The following is a 25090-nucleotide window of genomic DNA, read 5'->3' on the forward strand; positions in this document are numbered from 1 at the left end:
CAGTCAGCCTAACTGTTTCATAATACATTTGAGTTTCTAAGTTTATTTTCTGCAGGTGTAGGTGGAATTGCAAAACCCAATGTTACAGTGCAGTACTCTTTCTACTGCGAAATACAGTATTTACAGCAGCATTAAAAAAATTCATTTTGTCACCACTACTACATTGTAACAGTTTTTATCTCTGTAGCTCCCACAGTATTTGTAATTAAGCTATGACAGTAAATATTTGTCAGACCAAGTTCACAGCAGTATTATGACAGACGTTAGTGGATTTTAAGTTGTTTCAGAAACATGTACTGCATACGTGTTGATAGTCAAGGATTGTATTGCCTGTGCAATCAAACCCCCAAATTCCTCTTCACTCACCCAGTTTTCTCCAAGAGAATGTCTGCTTTTGCTTGCGTGAACCAAAGTCAGTTCAGATCCAAAGTACAGGAAGCTGAGGAATGATTAGTTCTTGATTTTTTTCAATATGAAAGTGAGGAACTTGCAGAGAACAGCACAGGTTTCTTTTTTTTTTTTTTGAAGTGTGTCGTGTTCATGTTGAGTGATAACAGGACTAGTAAGCAGTTTGTTGCAAGAACATTGCATCTGCTGTGGATTAGTGCAGACACAATATTACTACAGTGGTGGTTACCACTACTGTGGTAATCTGCAGGAGATGACAGGAAGACTCTGTGCAGTTCATCAGGGCACGGTGGGAAAATAGCATCTTTGTAATCTTCTCTATGCTTCTGAACCTGCAGATGTCCAAGTAATTACATTCAGGCCTTTGGGTTCAGGAAGGTATGTTTTATGGAAGAAACAACAAGCATAGGTTCTCAAGTAGTGTTGCGTATAAATGAAGTTAATTTAAAACTGAATTCTCAGTTTTTATGCCTGCTGAAGAGCATTTTGGAGGAGTGAATGGCAGCGTGGCTTGTATGGATGACTTCTTTCATGTAGAATTGACCAAGGGTACAAGTTAAGGCGGGAGGGGAATTCTTAGTCTCTGTGTCTCTTCAAAAAAATTTGCATCCTCTCCTTTTTCTGGGGTGCTCTCATTCCCTTCCCATTAGAGCTGCAATGCAGTGCCAGCCTTGCAGGTAGATCTCCCACAGCACTACCCCCGGCAGGGCAGAACTATGGACTTTTACCCTGCAGGGATTCCCGATGTTATGGCAGACAGTCCTCTTCATTCAAAGTGTTTGTGTTTGTTGTGGTCAGAATGGTTTCCGTGTAATGGTAAGACTGGTAAGAGTGAATTAGAGTACAAGCAATATGTTGCCAATACTCATGAAAGAGCAGAGGACTCCACCTAAGCCTCCTTCATGTTACTGTGGTAGGATGTCAGTCTCCGTACTGACGTCTGGTTTGGAGCTGGTGCGTTTCCTCTTTGCCGCTGCTGTTGAGGGACGATACTGAAAGCAAAGAGGATGGTGGCAGAGACAGGGCTTAGAACTGGTATTAATAGGTGGGGTTTTTTGTTTCTTTGCTTGTTACTGTTCTACAACGCAAGGGATCCTGATGGGAGCACTTGGCATTATCATAAGTAAAATGTTTGCTACTGAGAAAGTGACATAACCACTAATCATGACCTGTGAAGATCTTTGGGAAATGGAATGTAGCTCAAGTCCTTTACATGACCTCTCTAACTTGTGTCCTAGATTTCGCCGCCAGCTCTCTGAACCTTGCAATTCTTTCCCACCTTTGCCTGCAATGCCAAGGGAAGGACGTCCAGTGTATCAGCGCCAGATGTCTGAGCCAAACATCCCTTTCCCGCCTCAAGGTTTTAAGCAGGAGTACCACGATCCCGTTTATGAACACAATGCTATGGTTGGCAGTGCAGCCAGTCAAAATTTTCCCCCTCCTCTGATGATTAAACAGGAACCTAGAGATTTTGCATATGATTCAGGTAGGTGAGACTCTGCTTTACTTCTGCATAGTAGGTGAATGAGTCCAAGCTAGTGCTATTGATGCTTTGATCGTATGACTTGAAACTTGCTCTTTTAGCGTGTAAGTCTCCTGAAGTAATTTATGTCTGATATATGAAGTAGTTAGATTGCTACATAGTACAGCATATCTCATGACACCGTTGCTGTTGCTTGCTCTGTAAAGAATTCCGTTTTCCAGAACTCTCTGGCCAGACAGTGCACGGGTTAAAGAAGCCGGGGGAGAAAAAATCATGGGTGCAAAATTGAGCTTTGCTTCAGAGAGGGGTTGTTCTGTACTATGTCATCTCTGACCTCTGAATTTGTGTGCTCCGTTTTACGAGCTCTTTCATTTATCTGCCAGAAATAGAGGACTCTTTCTCCTCTTGCTTGCACTACTTTAAATCAGGAGTAACTCCGCTGAAGTGGGGTTTATACAGCTATAAAACCAATGAGGGAGAAGAATCAGCCAAATTGGTGTCAGCTTCTCAGTTTGTGCATACTGCTGTGTTTTGTGGAGGTACATAATCTGTGATGCCAGGTTGCTGATGTAGAGAATACGCTGTTGCTATTAATAATGTTTATTATGATTGTGCTTATAGGGCAACTGGAATGGATCCTTATTGCTCTACGGACAATACAAAACAGAGGAGGTGGTGGCAGAGCCAGCTCTCAATAGCTTCTGGTCAAAATAGAAAGATAAGCGGTAGAAAGGATAAAAACATAAATTAAGGGAATAACATTGTAAATGTTTGCCACCATCTAAATATAATATTTATATTGTTCTTGGGAAAAGAGAGAGAATTAGGGAAAGAAAAAAGGAGTTTAGTGATGAGTTCCAAGTAACAAGGAGAAGGAAGCTGGAGGTGGTGTGGAGGGAGGCTGAAGTTAAACCAGCATGTAGCGGGCTAGGTAGGGTAAACAGTTGCTCAGTACTGAGCTGAGACAATGCAATCGGAACACGTTTTCCAGTTCCAGTGTAAGTGATTTCTGCAGCTACTCTTCAGTCTCTGCCTCTGTCCTGCTTCGTGTATGCCACAGGGCTGAAAGGGAGGGATTTCAGTGAGTCCTTGCTATGCTGCCGGAGGAGGGTGCAGCTCTTTCGTACACATGCACCCTGAGTGGGGCAGGGGGGTGGGTGGCCCTGTCTGACTTCGGTCTGACTCTCTCTTCAGGGTGCTGCGTTACTGCAGTGCTTTCCTGCTGGTTTAGCCTCTAGTTAGATGCTTTTGCAGTTTATTTCCCAAAGGCTACGTGGCAGCTGAGGTGAGGTCTCCTTTGAAAGTTTAGCCCATGGCAGACTAGCTTCCAATTTGATAGAGTGGAGAATTTGGTTTTATTGTCCTTTCTGTAGCTAACTTCACATTGTCTATTTAGTGGTCTCTTTTATGGTATCGTTGTTGTAAAGTGCCTGGTTCTGAATTTATCTCTTTGCTAGAGATACGTTTGAATATATCCCCAGTGTTATAGCAGGGGAATTTGGAAAGTAGAGCTGTTTTCTCCTTTCTTACTCTTGACAAGAACCAATCCTTAGGTAACCTAATTTGCGTTAGGCCTATACAGGGAGGGGACCAAGAGTGAAATACTTCTCCAAGTTGAAATAGAAGACAAGATGAAAATGAGCTCAGATTACAAGGCTTAGATCTAGAACTACACGTGTTCATTGATGAAGGTTCTGAGATATGTTGCAGTCACGTGTCTTCAGTCTTACATAGCAGCGTGGGAGAGACTGTCTGCATAGTTCACGTGGCAATGGATAATAAATAGGGGACTGCAGCTTCAGGCACTGCCAGTCCCTTGCAACCTTCACAAGCACCGTTATTTGTCCTGCTAAATTAAAGGGTGAAAAAAGGCTCTTTTGTAAGCATGCTTCATATTTGGCTAGGAAGTGGGATCTCCTTATTGCATACTATTACTTTAAATCTGAGTTGGCTGCTAGCATTTGTCTTTCTATGGAATATTCTTTATGGAAAAAAGGGAAGTTTTACTCTGAAAGGGAGATGGCAAACTTGTATTCAATCTGGTCATGCCTTTGTTTTTTTTTTTTTTTGTGCCAGCAAGAGCAACATTCCACTTCATAGTAACGATGTTCAAGCAAAATTGTTGTTTCTTTTATAGATGAATAATTAGTTTTTAAAAATGTAATAGCTGTGTAACCAGCGGTCATGAAAAATTAATCTGTTGGTATCAGGAAGTACTTTTATTGGCCTCAGAATCACTGCATTTAAGTTGACACATCTGTACACTCCATAAATTGCAGTCAACAACTGTGGTCTGTTGATATTTTGTCTTGTTACCATCTGTTCTCTAGAAACCATAATTTTCCATCCTTGCTAAGAGTACATTAAATAACCCCTTAGGAAACATAATGTATTTGTCACTGAATCATTGATTTCATTTTTCACCTATGGATGTTCAGGGAAGAAGGAATGCCAGAGTGAAAAGTCTTTTTGCATGGTATTTTATTGCAGCTCAGATAAGAATATAGAAACGTGTTTAAAAAGTTCATTGTAACACATCAAGATGTTCCTTTTGGGATGTTTTTGAAAGAGCCTCATAAAAGTTCATTGCTTTTGTGCACTGTACTTTTATACTTTGTGGGAAACTGGTGAATGAAAAGCATTATTATGGAATGATTATAACTCTATTAAAACATGACATTAATTATGACATGGGAAATGGCAGATCAATTAGTTGTAATTGTAATTGCAGGTATGCAATTTCTACTGCAGAATGTTTGAGATAATGGAAAAAGAAAAATGTCAACAGAGTAGAAGCTCTTCCTTATCCATCCACACTTCTAGAAGTCGCAGTGCATCATACATGTTCAATCAATCAGTCCTTATTTTCTGCCTCGGATTTTTTTTTTTGTGGCTGCCAGTCAGATGTATATAGTACTTGATGCTTTATCTAGCAGCTTTAAGCACAAAGATGCAGCCAAGGACGTACAGAGCTTTGTGATTTTGCATCATTAATGAATACACCCCAGAAGGCTTCCCAAGGCCTTGGTTTACAAGGGTTAATAGTGGGCATTCCTGTATAGTTAGCACTTTTAGAATTCAATTAATGTATTCAGTTATTTAAACACAAGGGCCAAACTTGAGATGTTTCATCTATTCTGGGCTTTATTTTGAAGCAGGATGTTTGCAGGCTTGATCCTCCCTACCTAATGTAGTGTATTTGCAAATTTACTAAGGTACAACTCTAGCTATGCATGTATCAATTTAATATTAAAAGTCTAGTTTTAAAATGACATCTTAAATTGTTAAGTTTAAATCTCTTACTCTGTTTTGCCAAATTGAAATAGTTGCTCTGGCTGGAAAGTTCTTCTGTGACCACGTCTTTGACTGGGAACTTTGAAACTTGTCACACAGTGGTGTTAAGAGATAAGTATGGGAGGAATTATTGCTGGCATGTACTTATTACCGATTGCCAGGAATTTGTTGAAATATAGATAGATTCAGTCTTTCTTGAGCAGTTCAGAGGCATTAGCAGGGCTACTCTCACTGTTACATTGCAGGGTAGCCTCAAGTGATTAATACACTTGAATGGACCTTAGAAATCTAAATGATTCTGTCCCTGTCACTTCCAAAGTTTTTTTCCAAAATAATAATCACATCACTTAAAGAAGGAACTATCTGGGCAGAATTATTAGGCTCCGTATCTTGCTTTCTGGGTTGCTCATCCTTTTAATTCCTGAGGCCTCACAAGCAATAAATACCTTGTGTTGGCATGTTAGAATGGATGAGGAACTGCCCCTCCGTTGAGAGATGAGCGGAGACTGAGGGACACATCAGATGTATGCAGCTCCTTATTTTGGGTATCCAGTTAGGACTGGATAATTTTTAAAGAACATTATGTATTAGATATGCTCAAGGCTTAGCTCCTAGGGACTTCCTTTGTATTTCTAGGCGAGGAAGCACGGGAACATTATATGAGGGTGCCTGTGTAAGCACTGCAAAAATAAGAAATGCATATGAAAAGTCTGGCAGAAGCGATGAGATTACTTTGGAAAACTTTGTTTGGGGTGGAACAGACTTTGTTGGGGCCTAAAATTGACCATTTGGCTGTATTAATCTTGAAGTCGTATTTTCCTTTCTTGGAATGTTCTGCCTCATTAAGTACACAACTTCCAGCCTCTCTAACAAATGAAACAGGGGCTCCACCTGCAAAGCTGTTTACTGCATGGCTCTCTCCCTCCCCCAAACAGTTTTGACCTGTGCACTCAAGAGACAAGAGTGCTGAGGCAAAAGGCTGTATCATAATTCATTTGCAGAAAAGGAGTTGTATCAAGGTTGCCCAGAAAGTTGTAATTATGACCCTTCTTAACATCCCAAGTTTTCTCTCATAGATACAGGATGTTGTTAGCATTCTACCATCCATGTTATAAGTGTGTATTTACCTAATGATTGGGAACAGAATAAAAAGCAAGAGTCCTCTCTAATATCTGATGTGGTGTTTTTTTGAAAAGCAAATCAATGCAAATTAATGTGGAAAAAGCTCCCTAGCAGCACATTCTTCCCTAGAGATCAGCTGACATGTCCTTAAATTTGGGAGTTTGCAGAACAGCATAAGAGAATGTGTTGAATTAAAATTTCAAGGGAACAAAATAAATTTACTTCTTGGAAGTATATTTATTTGCAGATTGGTTTTTTCCTTTCCTTTTTTTAAACAACAGTTGGATATTCTATTGTACTTCTTGGAGGTAAACTTTAGACATTTGGAGGTGCTAGTATGAAGGAAAAAAGGAAATCTGAGCTGTCAGTCAGAGTCAGTGCAGGTTTGCTTTTTCCAGGATATTCTCTGGTGCATTGACCAGTGCAGCATTTAAAATGACACAACTCATAGTGCTTCTACTACTGTCTTTAATTATATTGGCTAATTTTTGCACAGTGCTTCGAAAACATAAAGCACTGTATGAGTGCTAAGATTATTACTACAATTATTCCCCTAGGAGATTATTTCCCAGACTAATAGACTTCACAGTTAAATATTTCTTGATCGTAAGCCTGAAGTTTCCCTTTGATCAGGTCCATTCCCTTGCTCATAGCTACACCTCTTTGGCTCATCCTACACAATTCCTTGGTATTAACATACCACCTCTAAATCTCTGTAGACAGTTTGCATGTATACTCTTAGTCTGTCTGGGTGACTCGTTGAGATCTTTCTTCATAAATCCTTCATCTGCTTAATCTTTTCCTAAAATTCTCTCTAGGTTTTCTTTTTCTTTCCTTTTTTTTTTTTTTTTTGGGTCAGGCTGCAAATATTTGCAGTATTTTTGAAGATGGTTTTATAACGTGCTTTGTGAAACAGAACTGACTCCATCCTTTTCCTGGATATGGTACTTCAGTATGCACATCTCAAAACTGCATCTCCTTACAGCCTTAAAGAAGTTCTTTTACACAGCAGTACAATTGTGCTCAATGAAAATCTGGCTGGCGTAAAGGCAGGAGGGGCCAAGGAGTAGGGGTTTGCTCTTGAGTTCAGTAGGTTTAAGAAGTCTCCCCTCCTCATTTTTGGTTTTGCTGTTTTCCCGAGTCTAATTTCTGTGGTTTAAAATACTTCATCCTTGTGTTTCAGGAGCTTGTCTTTGCTGCGTTGCTTCAGTGAATGAGCATGGATTTTGTTCAGTAGTTAAGCTGCACTTCCCTGTGTACTTTCTCTTAACACATATAAACACAAACCTGCTGTTGGATGGTATGACAGTAGAAAATAATAGCATCTGAGGGGGAAACTTGGGAAACCTGGACTTCAGAAGATCACTATGAAAGGCAGAATTTTAACTTTTCACTTGCTTCCCATCTAGCTGATTTCCTCTATTCACTAATTCTGTCTGAAAGAAAGCTGTAGTTGAATAGAACTCATTTTGTAATATTATTTTCACGAACAAAGGAAAACCTGAACACCAAGTTAATGTGAGCATATAGGCAGGAGACCATACGTGTATTTCTCCTCTCAAAAGCAGACAATACGATCTGAAAAATTGTCCTGCAGTCCCTGTTTTTCAAAGAAATGGATAAATATCCTCTAAATCTACAGTTACAGTAAGTGGCACTGGCTAATGATTTGATTTGAGGATTGAGAGCGCAGTCTGGATTTACTCTTTGTGCATTAACGCAGGTCAAATGGACACAGGCTGCATTTTAAATCAGTAATGGAAGGCTGAAGCCTGCCTTAAACCAATCACATCAGCCTTACCCAAGACTGATTGATCCCGAGAGACCGAGCCCTGTGAGCATAGCTTTTATATGAATGGACTCTGTGCAGCCTGAAGTTTCATTCATAAAATGGATGCTGAAGGGGGCGGGGGGGTGGGGGGGAAGAACCAACAAACCAACCCACACACGCCAAACCCTGGAATGTCCATTTATGCGGAGCTGAAGGGTGTAGTGTTCCCTCAGCTGCTGCTTTTGCCAGTTGCCTTAAAGTAATGATTAATGCTCCTTGGCCCTGCCTGCCTGTAACCTGACACCATTTATGGCCTTGGTGTGTTTCTAATGTATAGTGAATGAGAGGGCTACATTCTCAAATCAGAAACATAAACAGGAACTGGTTGGTCTGAATTCCATTCAAATATGTCACTTCAGCCGTGCAGTGTTTGTCCAACTTCGATTTTACAGGCAGGGGATGGGGCGGGGGAGAAAAAGCAACACAGACATTTTTGCAGTAAGATTACCAACAAAAGGAACGAGGGAGAGAGAAAATACTGCTGTCTTTTGTTGAATTCAAGGGGATGTGATGTTTAAAATACATTTTACAGTTACTGAGGTTAATAAAAGCAAATACATGATTTTAAAGTGTGCTCAAAAGATCAGCTCCATGTGGAATTTCAATTCAGAGCTGAATGTATGAGCCTTTGTTTTCCTGTTCTGCTGTATAAAAAGTTACGCATCGCCTAGACAGGCTGTTGACATCTGGTCTCAGAAAATGCATTAGATGTTGTCATAGATCTAAAAACCAAAGTTGTGGAAAGGAAGCTGTTTGCTTAAGGTTTTCTTTCTCTATGTGTGTAATAATTCCACTTAGACACGAACTGGTGCGGCCAAATCTAGTCTCCAGTAGGTTTTTGTCAAGTGAGATATAAGAAATTAAACTTAACAAATTTTTAATTAGCTGGTAAAGGAATGTATGTGTATCTATGAGTGCACATACTTCCAGATATATTTTTTTTTTTTTCCTAATTGCTGGTACAAAGGGTATTGACAGACAAAATGAAAAGCAAAACCTTCCATTCTGAATGTTTTTAAACTGCATAATGATCAGGGAAAAGAATACTTAATTTTTAGGTTGATTTTTAGAGAAGATAGTGACTCTTATTTTCACCCATGTAACTCCAGCGCACCTACATTTTTCACGCTGAACCTGCTAATGAAAAAAATAATGCTGACTTTCGTAATGCCAGGATTTTATCAATTTGTAGGACTCTGTTGTAATTACATAGCTTCTGAAAGGGTAGTGCTTTTAAAAGTGGTTGAACTAAAACCTAATCAACCAGTATTTGAGTTGTGAAATGTACTCAATCAATTCCTGTATAGGGAGATTGTCATTAGTTACAGTATTTCTACCTGAATGTCTCTTTTTGGAGAGACATACAATTTTTTTAATCTAAATGTGTTCTGCAGGTTTACAAAATCATAGGTTTCATGATCAAAAAGCATCATTTGGTGCTTCTCCCTGCAAAACAAAGATCAGGGATTTTTCTTAGTTATGCCTGGTGCCACCTTAGCCACTTGTTGCGATTTAGTCTGAAGAATTGCCTTTCTTACCTAAAAAGCCCTGTCCGTTTTCCCGTGATTTCAGTATTGCTCTTCACCCTTGAGCTGGTCAGAGCTGCTCAGAGGTGGTAAACAGCTGCTTTCCACCATAAGGCTAAATGTGTTTCAGCGGTGGACGAAGCGCTCCTTTGTAAACAGTTTGTCCGTGCTCTTGGAAATCCGTGAACAGAAAAGTTACTTGCAACGTGATCGTGACCTTAGTAAGTATGAGGCCAAAAGTATGATGTGTTCTAGCTCAATCGTTTTATTTTCAGAAGGCTAGCTTTGTCTCTGCACTTGGTAAAAATCTCTCGCACTGCACCAAACACCTCTGCATATACCAGAGAAATGCTTGCGCTGCACGAGGAAGTACCTGGCGAAGCCCTGCAAGGCACTGAAGGGAGGACTGGCGTACTCGCAGCGTATGTAGCACGGGGTCAGGCTGACACGTGTGAAGGGCACCTGGGAGCTAGGCTGGTCCCAGCTACCCAAGGGGCTTGTGCATGCCCTTCTGTGCCCAGTAGCACAAAGGGAAAGGATCTGCATGCAGTATGTTTCTTGCCTATGGGAAGACAATTGACACAGCACATACTAAGTCTGTTTGTAGAGATATACCAACTCTGAATTGCTGAAATAGGAGCCAAAGCCTGTGCAATTACTTTTCAGACCGAAAGGACAACTGAGGAGTATATGGTGTAAGTTAAATTACAGGACTGACTGTATCCACTGGGAATTGCTTCTGTTCTTAACATGACTTAGTTGGCAATAAAGTATAAATCAGAGAAGTAGGTAGGCAAACCGTAAGAAGGTTCCAGTTTTAGTGTCATCACTTTATTTTATGCCTGTAGGGAAGGAGACGACTTTAATGTATGAGTTGAGGTGTTCGATGAGCTTGAGGGACTTGAAGATGAGTTCAGGTGTCTGGATTGATGGGCCAAGGCCGATTGTATGTAATCCAACAAGACTGAGTGCTGGGTCTTGCATTTGGGTCACAACAACGCCAGGCCAATGGTACAGGCTTGGGGAATAGAGGCTGGAAATCTGCCTGGTGGAAAAGGACCTGGGGGTGTTGGTCGACAGCCAGCAGTGTGCCCAGGCGGCCAAGAAGGCCAACCTCATCCTGGCTGGTATCAGAAATAGTGTGACCAGCAGGAGTAGGGAAGTGATTGTGCCCCTCTACTTGGCACTGGTGAGGCTGCACCTCAAATACTGTGTGTGGGTTTGGGTCCCTCACTACAAGAAAGACATTGAGGTGCTGGAGTGTGTCCAGCACCCTGGTGGTGGGGTCTAGAGAACAAGTCTTACAGTGAGCAGCTGAGGGATCTGGGGTTATTCAGTCTGGAGGAAAGGAGGCTGAGGGGAGACCTTATCACTCTCTACAACTACCTGAAAGGAGGTTGTAGCGAGGTGGGTGTTGGTCTCTTCCAAAATAACAAGCAATAAGACAAGAGGAAACAGCCTCAAGTTGTGCCAGGGGAGGTTTAGATTGGATATTAGGAAAAATTTCTTCAGGGAAAGGGTTGCCAAGCATTGGAACAGGCTGCCTAGGGAAGTGGTTGGGTCACCCTCCCTGGGGATATTTAAGAGATATGTAGATGTGGTGCTTAGAGACATGGATTAGTGGTGGACTTGGCAGTGCTAGGTTAACAGTTGGACTCGATGATCTTAAAGGTCTTCTTCAACCAAAATGATTCTATGATTCCATTATTCTATGACTTGTAAACAGGCTTGGTGCGTAAGGCAGCCGCTCACCAGTACACCACACCATTCATCTGAACTGCCATGCAGAGACCAAGGCCAGGCAGGTAGCTCAACTTCTTCACCCACCCTGTTGCAGATGTATGCACCTTCTAAGCCTTGGTCTCCCATCTCTCTCTGCACATGCACGTACGTTGTGCGGTACCTCTGTATTGCACTTTGCTTTGTCACATGCACACAGGCAGTGCCGTGGGCCTCCAAATCTTCAGATGGTGTTGATAAAATGAACTAAAAAGTAATTCAGAGTGAGAGTGTAATGTAATAACGTGTCCTCAGAAAGGTTATGTAAGGTCAGAACCACAGGAACCGCTGAAGAATAAATCCTGCTTCAGGTTTCCAGTTCTTGCTTCATTCAGGAGAAGACAGTCACTTCATCCTGTTGTCTGCATGAAGCTTTGTCTTCCCCATCTCTCTCCTGGCTGGGGACATGGGCTGAAATTCTGTTTGTTTCTGTGCAGGGGAAATTCTGTTTCTGTGATTGTGGATCTGAAACCTGCTCCTTATCTCTGAAAAACAATTGGAAAAGAGAATTTAAGGATTCCGTACCCACTTTGAATTATACAGGGCTGAGACAACCTAACCCTTTAAATTCTGATATGGTAATTAATAGGAAATACTTCCTTACCAAGGGACCACTTAAGTGTCTTACTCTATAATGAAACTTAGAACCGGTGCCTGTTAAATTCAGTAGCAGATTTTTCTTGTCCTGAGGAAGTCTGTTTGGGCTTTTTTTGCTTTGATGTATTTTGATTAAGGCACAGCAGAGCTTATTTCCAGTATTTTTCTCTGTGACATTCCCAGATGAGAAGCAATTTCTGCACTGTCTACATTACATGCAATTTTAAAATAACACCTACTGGGGAAAAAATGGTTTCAAACCAACATGATATAAAGGCCATATTAATTGTTTTAAGATGACTGCTATGTTGCTGTTAGTAAGAGGAGCAATGAAGAATGACCTCTAAGATAAATTAAATTTTTTATGTCTCCATATTTTTAGTTAGTTTGGTTTTTTTAAAGGATCTTTGCTGTTCTTGAGATGATGTAACTTTACAATGTGAACTACTTCATTAAAAGTCTGAAATAAGCTTGTCGTGTATCCTAAATCCAGGCACATTTTTCTTCAAAGACTGAAAATTGCTAAGAGGTGATAGAATCAGTCACCTCAAACACTTGGATCCTGCCCTGGAAGTATTTCATGCCTAATTCTGTCTCATTTGTTGTCTTGAAACAATGCTTTAAGGAGAAGAAAACATATAATTGCTCTGTAATTTCTGCACTAAAATGTTTTCTTTTGAAGTAGCTCCGCTTAGCTAGTAAAAATACTTCTGGGTCTTAGTCAAGCATTTAGTACAATTTAAAACTGCAATGCTAAATTTCATTGGTTGGACTTTTTATTAGATAAGGTAGAAATGAAAGCAGCAGGCAATTTAATTAGCAGTAATTTTTCTGGGCAAGTCATTACTTTGATGAACTTCAGAGCAATGTTTATGGCTCCTAATTAACCATGTTAGTCATTTGATTGAATAATCGCTTTGGAAATGTTTCTACAATTTGATTAGAGTCTGACCCACTCTGATAGTCATAAATTAACTGATAGCACTTTAGGATAACAAGACTCTAGTTACTTTATGAGAAATAAACTCTTCCTTGCTGTATTTTTCGGTCCTCTGTGGACTGTTTAAGCACAAGCTAACCAGAAGATTAAGTAATGTTGGTACAAACAATGCTCGCCTTAAAAAGACTCCAGATGTTAATTATAATTGACTTAGGAGCATGGGAGATGAAACCCCAAATTGGCTAAGAACATAACTTCTTGGATGCGTACATAATTCTTGATTCCGTATACTCTGCTGTATCACTTTGCAGGAGTGGAGTTCATGAGTCAAAAAGGGTTTTGCTGCCAATACTAGTGAATTTTTACCTAAAATAGAAAATAACATCTGTTTCAGTTTTCCAACTTCCTCTTTTTTTTACGCAGATTTTTCCATTCTCCTTAAAATTCAATCTTGGTAACATGAGTGATTCCTTGCAGGTGAACCACTACTTGTAGCCTTGAGTTCTAGTCTACAGAGCCATACTTGACTCGTGTGATCACTGAATCACCAGTTCCTGTGGTTGCTCAGAATAGCTGCCTGAGACGATAGAGATTCTCGAGGCCTGAGCAGGCAGGCACTGAGCGTTTCATCGAGAGAGGAGGTAATGAAGAGTTCGGCACAGATGTGCAAGAGACACCGTGGACTGTTAGAGGAAACTTACTATTACTGCCCTGTGTTTCGCTTGTTTTGTGAAGTCAGTGTAAAACCTCATTTTCTTATCCTGCCAAATCTTTGATACTCATCACTAGTCAGTGAACAGTGAAATTTGGAATCACAGTCTGAAAGAGTCTGTAGGCAGTGTTGGAAAAATAATGTCTGCTCTTTCGACCTCTGTTTGCATCTCTTAAAGAGTTACAAGTTACTGGTAACAGATTGCGTAGCTTAGGGTAGGAGTTTATCACAAGATCAAATAGACTTGTTAAGCAGGACTTTTGATATCCAAGAAGTGGGTTAAACATGGTCTAGAAGGGCAAACATTTATGGTGTATTTCTGTTTGCAAGTCCCTGTGCACAGGATGTGGCTACTTGCAAACTGTGCAAGACACGGGGAAAAAATAGAAAGACATTTAAAGAACACTGTTTTCATTATTTCTGTTTGGTTTCTCTCATTCTTCTTGCAGATTTGAGTAGAGATGGGAATGGCAAATAAATGTCTGTATTACTTAGAATGTGTGCACTAATTTGGAGGGGCGAGCATGTATGTCTTTTTTTGTTTAAGGATGTACAAGTGGAGGGTAAAATTGATGAATCTGAATTCCTAGATTAAATGTTTAGCAATTGCAGAAAATTTCATTAACCCTTCAAATCCTTAACCAGAGTCTAAAAAGCGATATCCTACTCTAAATTCACACTGGCATTACTTGTATTAATGTAGAGTTTGTCTCCAGTGTGGTGGGCAGGCTTTTCTGTGTAATTGATTAAAAATGTTAGGTTGAATTAGTTACAAAGATTGATGTACAAGCACAGGGTTTAAAATACTAGTAATGTCTTGTGTGGATTTTTTGGTCTGTGAATAGTCTAAAGTGTAATTGTCATGGGAGTCAGCTTTTAGCAAAGTTGATTACAGTACGAATTTGAGTTCAAGTGCCTATGTTACGTGGGATCTATGATTACGATTATGATCTCCCATTATGATTTTCTCCTCTGCCATGCTTCGTGCGTGCTGCTCTGAAATGCTGACTGTGTGTTGACAGGTTCCCCCTTGCTGTAACTTCCATCCTTTTTGTTGCTCTTCTGCCTGCAGCCTGTCTCATTGATAACCTGCACGCTTTTAATTCCAGACAGTCTTTTGACTAGCATTGTCGTCTTCTCCTTTCAGAAGTGCCTAGCTGCCATTCCATTTACATGAGGCAAGAAGGCTTCCTGGCTCACCCAAACAGAACAGAAGTTAAGTTTTCTATTATGTATTGCTTTTGTACAAGAGAAAAGTAAAAAATTAAAAAGCCTGAAGGGATTTGGGGTTCACTGGTTTAATTCTGCTGCTGGGAAGACTTGCATCGTCTTTCTTTCCCTTCCAAGTCTTGAGTTTCTGAGGCACTGATTTTCTTGTAGCTTCCTATGGTGCCACAGGATATCAGGGTAGAAGCAATTTTACTATGAATTTACTCATTCTGCTTTTCAGAGCCTCTAGCAGTTGAAAGGCAGAGACACTTAAAAATTTGTCCATTTCACCCGTTCTGCTCAAGTGATACTTTCCAGGCTATTGGTGTGACAGGCTCAGTTAACTGTTAAGTAATCTATTTTATACTTTAAAAAGTTTTTAGTGAAGGTTTTTGCCTTTTCCTTTTGTTATATTTTTTGCAGTGTTTTGGTGCTCCTTAGGCCCAAATTGTGCGCCATATGATATATACCAAAACTCTCAGTGACTTCAGTAGGGCAGAGCTTAGTTCATTATCAAAATTAATAATTCTGAGTAAAAGCACTTTATATATATTAAAAATAAGAAGGGCAACAGAACTAATTAAAAATGACCACTGAAAGAGAGGTTGTACCCTGCACTCCTTTGCTTTGGTGTATCTTTCCTGTCAGTATATAATTTTTTTGGTCTGTTTCTTTAGGGTTTATTTGTTTTTCTTCCAAGGGGCAAATTTCACAAGCATGAAGGAAATTGTTTTTGAGATTGATGAGAATTCAGACAGATATATGAATCAAAGTCCTCTAGTAAGACTTCATTCACTAGTGGAAAGATAACAAGTCTGGCTAAAAGCCCAGCTGCTTCTGGGGTAGAATGAAGGTAGAAAATAGAAATAAAAGGTAGTATTTAATAAGGAGGGTGAAACAAGAGATGGAAATGTATAACAGTCTTGGTATATGAAATTATATGAAGTATAGAAGCTTGATAAGGGAGGTGAGAGAAATCAGGGAAAAATCCACTGCAGGGCTAAGGTCAACAGCTTTGGGTTTTAATCACAGCCTAGATAGTGGAAAAACAGTCTTAGCCATGTTGTGCACTCATAAGTACTTGGAGGTGGTAAAATTGTTACGAATGACGTAGAAAAAGCAGCGATGTTCAATAAATATTTGTTTTCTGTATTTGGAAATCAGTCAATATTTTTTCCATTTTATGGAATAAAGGTCATGTCAAATCTGATTCTAATCTTTGTTGAGATTCAAAGTTTGATTGATAAGAAACTTGTATTATATAGTTAGACTTTTTATGGCATTCAGTTTGCCACTGCATTACATTCTGATTAAGAAGTTAGCACAAAGCAGTATCAATAAAGTACACATTAAATACATTAAGACCTGGCCAACTGACAGATCTAAAAGTGGCTGTCACTGGGCAATCATTTCTGAATGGATTGTTTCTGTTACAGTTCTGTGGGAATTGATAATCAGGAGTGTTGCTATTCAACATTTTCAGTAAAGATACGGAACAAAGTTAATAGATAACTTTATGACACAAAGCTAGGCAGAGTGGTAAATAACGGGCAGGACAGAGTAGTTGCACAAAGCAATTTGAATTGTTTGGTAATCTGGGCACATTAAATAAAATGTTTTTTTAATATGCTGAATGTAGACCAGGCCTATGGAACCGGGAAATGGTATATTGGAAAAAATTAATTGATGGGCCTCCTCCTCCTCAGCTTCACAGTGCAAAAACCAGCCCAACCAAACATTGCAACCGTATGGCAAAAAGGCCTTCTGTAATATTTGCACAGTCAAAAGGAGGGCCATAGGGAAGCAGGAGAGGAGATGTTTTGTCTCACTAAGTAGCACCGGTGAGGCTGATACTGGCATGCAATATGGTTCTGGTTAAAGCAAAACATTAAAATAATACTCAACAGTAGGAGTGTGTGCAGAAAAGAGTGCTAGAAAGAATGCAGGGTTGTAGAGAGTGTATTTTAACGATAAAAATGAAATTTTACAGAATGATCTTAATTGGAGAAGTATCAAGCGGGGTGACTTCTGTGAGCGTGGCGAGGAAATACCGAATAGGACTTTCTTGGTCTCGCGGGGAGAAGGCCCACGGGAACTAATGGTTGAAAGTCAAAGCCGTGCTAGTTCAAACAGGAAATGAGACAAACATTTTGGGATAAATCATAGAGAAAAATGGGTGCTTTTTCATTTTTGCAGGTGGAGATTAACAGTCTTTTGGGAATGCACACATTAATTAAACACCCCTGTACTGAGGCCAAAATGTTGCGATTGGGCGGTGTGTAAAGGATGTGGGATATTAATAATCTGATTCCTCTATGACTTAGTGTTCCCTCTGGCATTAAGCCTATGATCTCTTCTTTCTCCATGCATCTTTTATATAAACACCTCTCTCTTGTTAACTTACAGGCTGCATGTATGAAAAGGGACCTAGGCAATTTTATGATGACACTTGCGTTGTTCCAGAGAAGTTTGACGGTATGTATGACACATCTCGCTTTCTTTTTCTTGTGTGGGGACATCAAAAAGGAAGAGATGAGGGACTTCTCTCTGTTGCTGATCAAAAACGCTTGGTAACGTTCCAATTTAGGATTCCTTAACACACCATTTGTGGTGCGCCCAACCAAAGCTGACCTTTGTCTCTTGAAACCAAAGTCTCCTTTTCAATAGGATGTTGTTCGGCCTTTGCCAGCAAAAGATGCTGTATCAAGAGTTGCGGCCGAGGAGCTCGGTTCCTGTACTGTTGAGAAGTAATAGGAGGATTTCCATTGCACTGATGATCACATACCGCTTGTTGTTTGAGATTTTAATGAAAGCTGTTCTTATAATTAACAAAATGGCAGTGAAAGCAGCAGCTTTGGTTTTATTGAGGGTCAGGCCTCTTGTGTCTCTGTCTGTGAAGTGATGAATAGTGGCGAGTGAGTATATAGGACGTTTTTGCATTTGTGTCACTGTATTTGCACCATGTTAAACATTGTACTAGTAGTTTATTTTTCGGTGGGATTGATAACAAATCAATGATCTTTTCACAACAGTACCCATTACAACAGATTTTTTTTTCAAGAGGGATTCCGAGGTCAATTAAAATGAATTGCTCAAATTATCCTCAGTTACTGTGATGTAAAATCAGTCGCCTGGTGTAACTCAGTTGATTTCTGATTTATTTCATTATAGACAAAGTAGATGGACTCAGTGTTTCTTGCCAGTGACTCTGTTAGTCTGCAACTTTGGGAACTTAATTTGGAGACCAGTTGGAGACCATTTGCTAGAGTGGCTTCTTTGTGTTAGTGTATGTATGTCCAGCTTTATTTATTTTAGCAGGGAAGATTATCTAATCTATCTACTTTCTGATAAACTTGTGAACAGCTCTCTGACCATAGCTAAAAGTAGAGCTGGACAACTCCTGGGGTTTTTCTCGTGCTTTACTTTGTTTGTTTTCCCTTGAGAATCACTTACATGGATTACAAAATTGTTGCATGTCTAGCAGCATTTGTTGTGTTTGCTGAAGAACGGGAGGCTCTGAAATGAAAATAACCCAAAGAATGGCACATTCCTCCAACGGAGGCACCACGTGCACTCCAGGGTTAGTAAGGAATAGCAAGAAATAAATAGAGGATTTTAAATAATACTAGACCTAACTGAAGACTGCTTAATCCAGTATTGCACTGTCACTGTATTGACACGTTCACTGAATGGGTGATGTGTTGAAAGTCTACTTTATACCCTGTCTGTGGAACATACACTGCCCCCCCCCCCCCCCCTTCCTAAAGCACATTGTGTCAGGCTTTTTTTTGTCCCCAGAAATGATTGTGGACCTGATTTGTTTTCAGTATCAGTGGCAAATTCATATTCACATTTATGGTAATGGGATCAGACTCTGTACTACATGAAGTTAAAACTCTTCAGGAGTAGTGTTTGTCTGTGTCTTTTGTGAAAATCCTCTTTGTTTGGGTTTTGCATAGGCAAGGGAATGAAAATGGAAAAGAAATAGAAATAAAGTAAAAGAAAGAAATGTTTGGAAATACTTGCGTGCTTTCAAAGCAAGCAGCCTGCTACTAGCTTCTATGATTGTCTATTGAGAGAATACCTTGTACACTAGAAGATTTGATGTGATACAGATAGGTGTATATTGCAGCATTATGACTTTCGAGGAAAAAATAGCGGATGTGTCATCATGTTTTGGCCCATAAAGCAAAAGTGGGGTAAGCCCAGGGCTAGTCTTGATGTTTCAGAAGTAGATTCTCAGCTGCTTCGTTTGAAATCGGAGATCAGCACAGGCGAATAATGTGATCCTCTGTAATACTGCACTCGCGACTTGCACATTGCTCAGCTATCATTAAAAAAAAATAATCCTGTCCTTGAGGAAAAAAAGGGCCTTTCAGGACTGGAACTTGAACCTCACATAAACCAAAAGCCTTGTGTTGATTTATTTGTTTTCCATAGCTATTGACTCAGTTTTCTTTCCTGATTACAAAAGGAAGTGCTCCATTTTTAATATTATTCTTACTTTTACTACATGGAGCCATTCTGTAATGGCCATCAGAGTATCCTAATGTTGTGGTTCAATGTGAAGTCCTGGCTTTCTGTATTAAACAGGTCGCACAGCTTATTGGAGAGTATTGCTGTTCTGGTAGTTGAATGGAGGAATTTTACCAGCGTATCAAGGATTGCTGTCACTGTGTGCAGAAAAAAATACTGTCTGCTTCAGCATCAGACCTTTCAGCTGTTGTTGTTTGCATGAGTTGTTTAGAATGCATACGATTTAAAAACAACAGAGACACAGTATGGATGTAGCTGGATGGTCTTTCACTGTCAGTTTGTGGAACAGCTAGCAGAATATTATTACTGTTTTTTAAAAGGTTCTTCTGGATTTGAAATTTTAGAAAAATTAACTTACTGCTTTTCAGGGAGAATACTAATCTAATATGTAGATATGAGTAAAAGTAATATGTGCTTATATGCAAGTCCAATATGCCACAGAGGAACTCGCATATCTACAGGATTTGCATACCTATACATAAAGCACATGCTGTTTAAGTCCAAGTCAAATACTTTGTCAAATTTTCCTTAGAAGCATTTGCATGCAAAAGAAGTTTCACTCATAGGGTTTTGCAGCTTTATGAGGCATACATTACATTCCCAAAACTGGGACTTGTGCAAAGCATAGTACACAAATGCAGTTCCTCAGATTCAGAGTTGCTTAAAAAAATAGTTCATGCTCTTTCAGATAGAGGATAGTGCAAAACCGTTCGCAAGCGAGATTTGCATGTATAAGAAGTAAATGGGGATAGGCTTGGGGAGACTTCCATAAGCCCTGACTGAATTTAGGTACGTTTTAGTATATGAATATGTTACTGTAAGAGTGTTTACAATTAACAGCAGACAGGGGAATGTTGCATTTGTGGGTGGCTGGGTGGTAAGAATTCTTTCCCTCTGTTTCATTAACCCTGATGACTGCTTTGCCAGTTTATCTGACAAATCGAGTATTGATGCTTCTTACGCATTGCTAATCTAATGTTGTTGTTCTTCTGTGCAGGTGACGTCAAACAGGAGCCAGGTATGTACCGTGAGGGACCCACATATCAACGGCGAGGCTCGCTTCAGCTGTGGCAGTTCTTGGTAGCTCTTCTTGATGACCCATCAAACTCTCACTTCATAGCGTGGACTGGCCGAGGCATGGAATTCAAGCTGATTGAGCCGGAGGAGGTGGGTTAGACAGTGTGCCCTGACATTCACTGCCGCATCCTGCAAACGTAATAGTGCTCCTTTGGACTTAGGCCTTGTTTTCGTTCAATATTTTGCACTTTAAAAGGGTGACAGAAAGGACTGGCAAGGGAAGTGCTTCAGTTAGGGCAGAGGTGTGGTTAAGCATAGACTTAATTTCCTAGTCCCACAAAATAATGAAAATATTGTAAGTACTAGAGTTATGAAATACTCAACATTAATTGTGGGGCCCAGATTTTTCAGAACCACTTCATGGATAGAGCTATATTCCAAAATCCTTTGAAAACTTACCCCTGAATAGTCTTTCAGCACCAACTGTTCTTCAGTGTGAAATGTGGGAACTTGGAACTTACAGGCTCTACAGTGAAAGACCCCAAGTCTGACACATGTCAAAGGAGGAGGTTGAAATCATTAGGCAGTAAAATCCCATCAATTTATGTGAACCCCTGCTCTTTTCAGAGTCTTCTGCTTATCTGTATCATTAGATTGTTTAGTGCACGCTTAGATCCGAGGCTTGCAAACACTCATGCACATGCACAGTTCCCCTGAACCATGAAGGACTCATGGGGTAGATAAAATTGCTTGTATTCATGAACATTTGCTGAAGCATGACTTAGTTCACTTGTGTGATAAACAGGAATAAATTTAACATTTTATTACATAAACTTTTTTTGACTAGGTAACATTATAATCTATCCTGTGTTCTAAGCAGCCATGGAAACTGTTGGAAAATCTAGTGTGCATGAATTTTATTGTAACGCTGATGTGGATGATTTGATTAGGGTTGTCAAAGGGCAGTATCATTCTGGTTTACTTTTTTGCCCCTTGGACAGGGTTGGGTAATAGAGGAGACCACAGCAAATTTTCCATCAGGATCCCCTCTGAGTTAGAGCTGAGTAGGAAGGTTTGGGGGTGTAGGGCTGCTTCTGCGTTCCACCAGCTATTTCTGCCGTTTTCCATCCATCTGCTGGCATAAGCAATCTGAAAGCTTTACATCGTCTGCCAACAGCCCTAAGAGGTCGACAGAGTAGTTGGGGAAGGCGAAAGGACTAATGTCCCTTTCTTTGCTGACGTGGTCTGGCTGAGGGGCAGGCTGCTGCGAGGCCCCGTGTGCTGGTTCTCATTCACCCGAGCGAGCGTCCCCCACGCTAGTGATAGTCACCATGGCAGATCCTGGCATTTTGCATCTGAGGATTTGACCACAGAACAGTCTCAGTCAATTTGATACAGAAACTTTGCTGGCAAGTCTGCAGCCTTAGCAGGCTACATGGACTTCTTAGTTGTGTGACCTGGCCCAGAACAGAGTGAAATCTTTTGAAAGGCGCTTGTTTGATTTTGGTGAATGAGGTATCTGATTTTTCCCCTTGCCCCAGTCCTGGTATTTTTTACCCTCTTAGTTTTGTCTTGTCTTTAACGTATGTCCAAAGTTTCTGAAGATTAAAGAGATTTATTGAAAAATGGTTCCCAGCAGATGATACAAAAACCTTCTAGGTTTTATTAGCTAAGAAAGGGAAAGTAGCAAAACAAACCCCTAAGATTTCTTTATTGTGTAATTCCCTGAAGAACTGGATATTCTAATTTAAGTTAACCAGATCATCTGCTTGTCTGTAGCAGTTGCTCTGTGTTTTTAAGTGGCACTGCATCCAAGATTTGGAGGAGGCAGACTACTTGAAACTTGCTCACTCCTGTGTGCTCTTAGGGAGTACAAAGGAGCCTAAGTTGTTTTCATATGAATGTCATGGATCTGACAGAAACTGTCAATTAAAATAAGAATAGCCTATGGGAAGCTGCACACTTGTTGGTTGCCAAGTGTAAATTGAAGGGAAGTCAAAAGAGCTTGTTGGTTCAGCTGTGGCAGGTTAGGATGTCAATGACATGACCTTTCCATCCCATCCCTTTCTGGAGGTTTATGCCCTTGTAGAAAGAGTGACAACAAAAATTAATATGTATTAACTTGTAGAGCAGCATAGTTCATTCAGAAAGTAGGTAACTGTGAACTGTGGAGGCTAAGAATTGGGTGTAGGTCCATTTCTGTTGGCTTGTCGCAGGGGCAGCCGCCTTGAGCAGGAAGGTGGGGTGGAAGGCTAGAAGCCCTAAACCCTTCCACAGAGCAAAACTTGATAAACCCTGTGCAGTTCAGGGACAGGAAGACTTGCTTACCAAGACTGCTTCTGGACCTGCTTGCTTATTTGGGAATGTCAAAATGTTACACAATATAGCATATGCTCAACCATTATTTTGTTGTAGTTATCTTTGCTGTGTGTTTATTTATTATGCAAGCCTGTTACGTTGGGGACTTTTAGGACTCTGATTAATGCAGAAAAAAACTTGGCAGGAGTAAACAGAGAGTGATGTAGGCATGTGTTACAAAGATGAATAGGTGAATCAAGGTTATGCATCTAGGCCAAATCTACAGCTGGAAAAAATTGACATGATTGGAGGTATGTTTCAATACAGCTATAACATAGCTGAAGTTAGCAGAGCCATGATAATTTACATAAGCCTGAAAAGCTGCACCACTGAAAGGAAATAATGCTTTAAAAAGAAAATCTAAAAATTATTGTCCAGATGGAGATCAAAGTCATGGATTTTGCTGTTGTTATTTAGTCCCTTTCAATTTTCAGTGCTGCATGTCGTCTGTGGTTTGCATCAAAAGGCTCCGGACACCTATGGGAAAGTTGCTTAGAGCAGTCTGCAGAGGAGCTGCTTGGCTGCTCTCGCCTTTTTCCAGAGCTGTATGCATATGCACCTCTCAAACGTTTTTATAAAATGTGCTTTAAAGAGTTCATCAGCTCTGACTTTTTTTTTCCCTCTGATGACATGATAGTAATTTGTACAGCCAGTAATTGAAATGTCACCAACAGCCAATTATGATTTCAGGTGGGGAATAAGCAGTTAAGCTCTTTAAACAAAAGGTCTCTTTGTCCAGAAGCACCGTTGGCAATAAAACAGGAAGTGTAAAGGAAAGTAGAAATCCTAAGTCAGAGCAGAAGGCATATTGTTCGCTATGGAATGGTGTCACAAGTTGCTTACAACTCCCTTTTTATTATTATTTTTTACGGGAAATTATACAATTTCAACTACGAAATTTCTGTCCCATTCTTCATACTACCATATAGTTCTTCCAAGCGATTACCCTGTCTCCTCTGATAATTCATTTTCTTTGCTGAAGTATTCATTTAAGACTGGGAGTTGGCTTTTGACTTGTATCTCCTAATAATCTCAACTTCGCTGTCATTCCAAGTACATTCTGTATTAGTTCATGAACTAAGTGTGTATGCATGTGTGCTTAACATAACTTTGTCTTCTGACAGCAAGGAAAACACAGGAATAGTCTGATTACCCACAGTATCAAACTTTTCTTAAGTTTGATACTGTGGATAATTGATTCTGGTGGAACTTGATAAATATTTTTTGTCTATCATCTTTTTATATGGATTTATTTTTTCATTGGTTTTCTTTATTAAAAACAAAAAAACTCCAATCCTCCACCACATTTGCAAATAACTAAGTCTGCTTCAAGTTTAATGGATGACTGTGTGTCAAATTAAAAATCATAGTAGTACATGGGAAATTCAGGTCATGGCAACCTTTTCTCTTCTGTTTATGTGCTCCACCTGCAGGGTTCCCCCTCCTCCATCCCCAAATAAAGTATCTGATGATTAAGATCTGCTTGTTAAATGCATTTAACAAATCGATGCTGATCCATTTTTATGGCAGGTGGCACGTCGTTGGGGGATTCAGAAAAATAGGCCAGCTATGAACTATGATAAACTTAGCCGATCACTTCGCTATTATTATGAAAAGGGAATCATGCAAAAGGTGAGTTGCTAATTTTGTATTAGATGTCACTCGAGCGTTGCATGTTAATCCATAAGTCAGTTTATGAGGAGTACTTGCAACTGTATTGCTTAGGTAGGTTTTCCATCCATTAAGGCAAACACTAAGCTTTTTCACCTACCAGGTCCAGTATATGCATAAAGATATTTTTTTCTATGTAAAAAATGTCTGTGGTTTTAGTTCACACAATGCACATCATGATTATAGGGAAAGAGGTAACATTCAAAAATATCCAAAAGAGCTTCCTGGCACCTGGGAAAGGCAAACAGTGGAGTACAGTATGAATAATGTTTTGCAGATCTAAATTAGCTGCCCAGCGCTTGGGTACTTCGGTAAGTGCAAGGTAGGGGAGAAAAATGATACCTATTAACATACCAAATACTTTAATATTTTACCAAAAGTGTTGTAATAATACCATTTTTAAGTGGGATTTAATATTTTATAATAGGCTGAATTATGAGAAATATTTAAAAATAATTTATATATAACAGTCTGGTCTTGCTGACAGTATTCAACCCATCCTTCGGTCGTGGCCTGCTGATTTACGTGTATGTTTTTAAATCTTGCTATGTGGTACTGTGTAGATTGACTGATAAGTCAGTGGGAGAGTCCTGTCTGCCGCATCTAC

The 25090-nt window shown here is 39.9% G+C and overlaps 1 protein-coding gene across 7 annotated transcripts in view; it reads left to right on the forward strand.

Annotated features, from left to right (window-relative positions):
- The window catches only part of ETV1 (ETS variant transcription factor 1), a gene marked incomplete at its 3' end in the record, with an annotated part of 65757 nt that overhangs the window by 38998 nt on the left and 1669 nt on the right, over nt 1-25090 (forward strand). For 6 of the 7 annotated variants that reach the window (XM_082014831.1, XM_082014833.1, XM_082014832.1 and 3 more), the window contains 5 exons: nt 1647-1894; nt 14840-14935; nt 17308-17376; nt 20435-20604; nt 24343-24444. In XM_082014831.1, coding sequence (XP_081870957.1) covers nt 1647-1894; nt 14840-14935; nt 17308-17376; nt 20435-20604; nt 24343-24444 — 685 coding nt within the window. The remainder of the gene's footprint in view (nt 1-1646; nt 1895-14839; nt 14936-17307; nt 17377-20434; nt 20605-24342; nt 24445-25090) is intronic. The other variant, XM_082014834.1, reaches the window with a different exon arrangement.

The sequence above is a fragment of the Phaethon aethereus genome (genome assembly GCF_964289735.1).
Source record: "Phaethon aethereus genome assembly, chromosome: 2".
Taxonomy (NCBI): Eukaryota; Metazoa; Chordata; class Aves; order Phaethontiformes; family Phaethontidae; genus Phaethon; species Phaethon aethereus.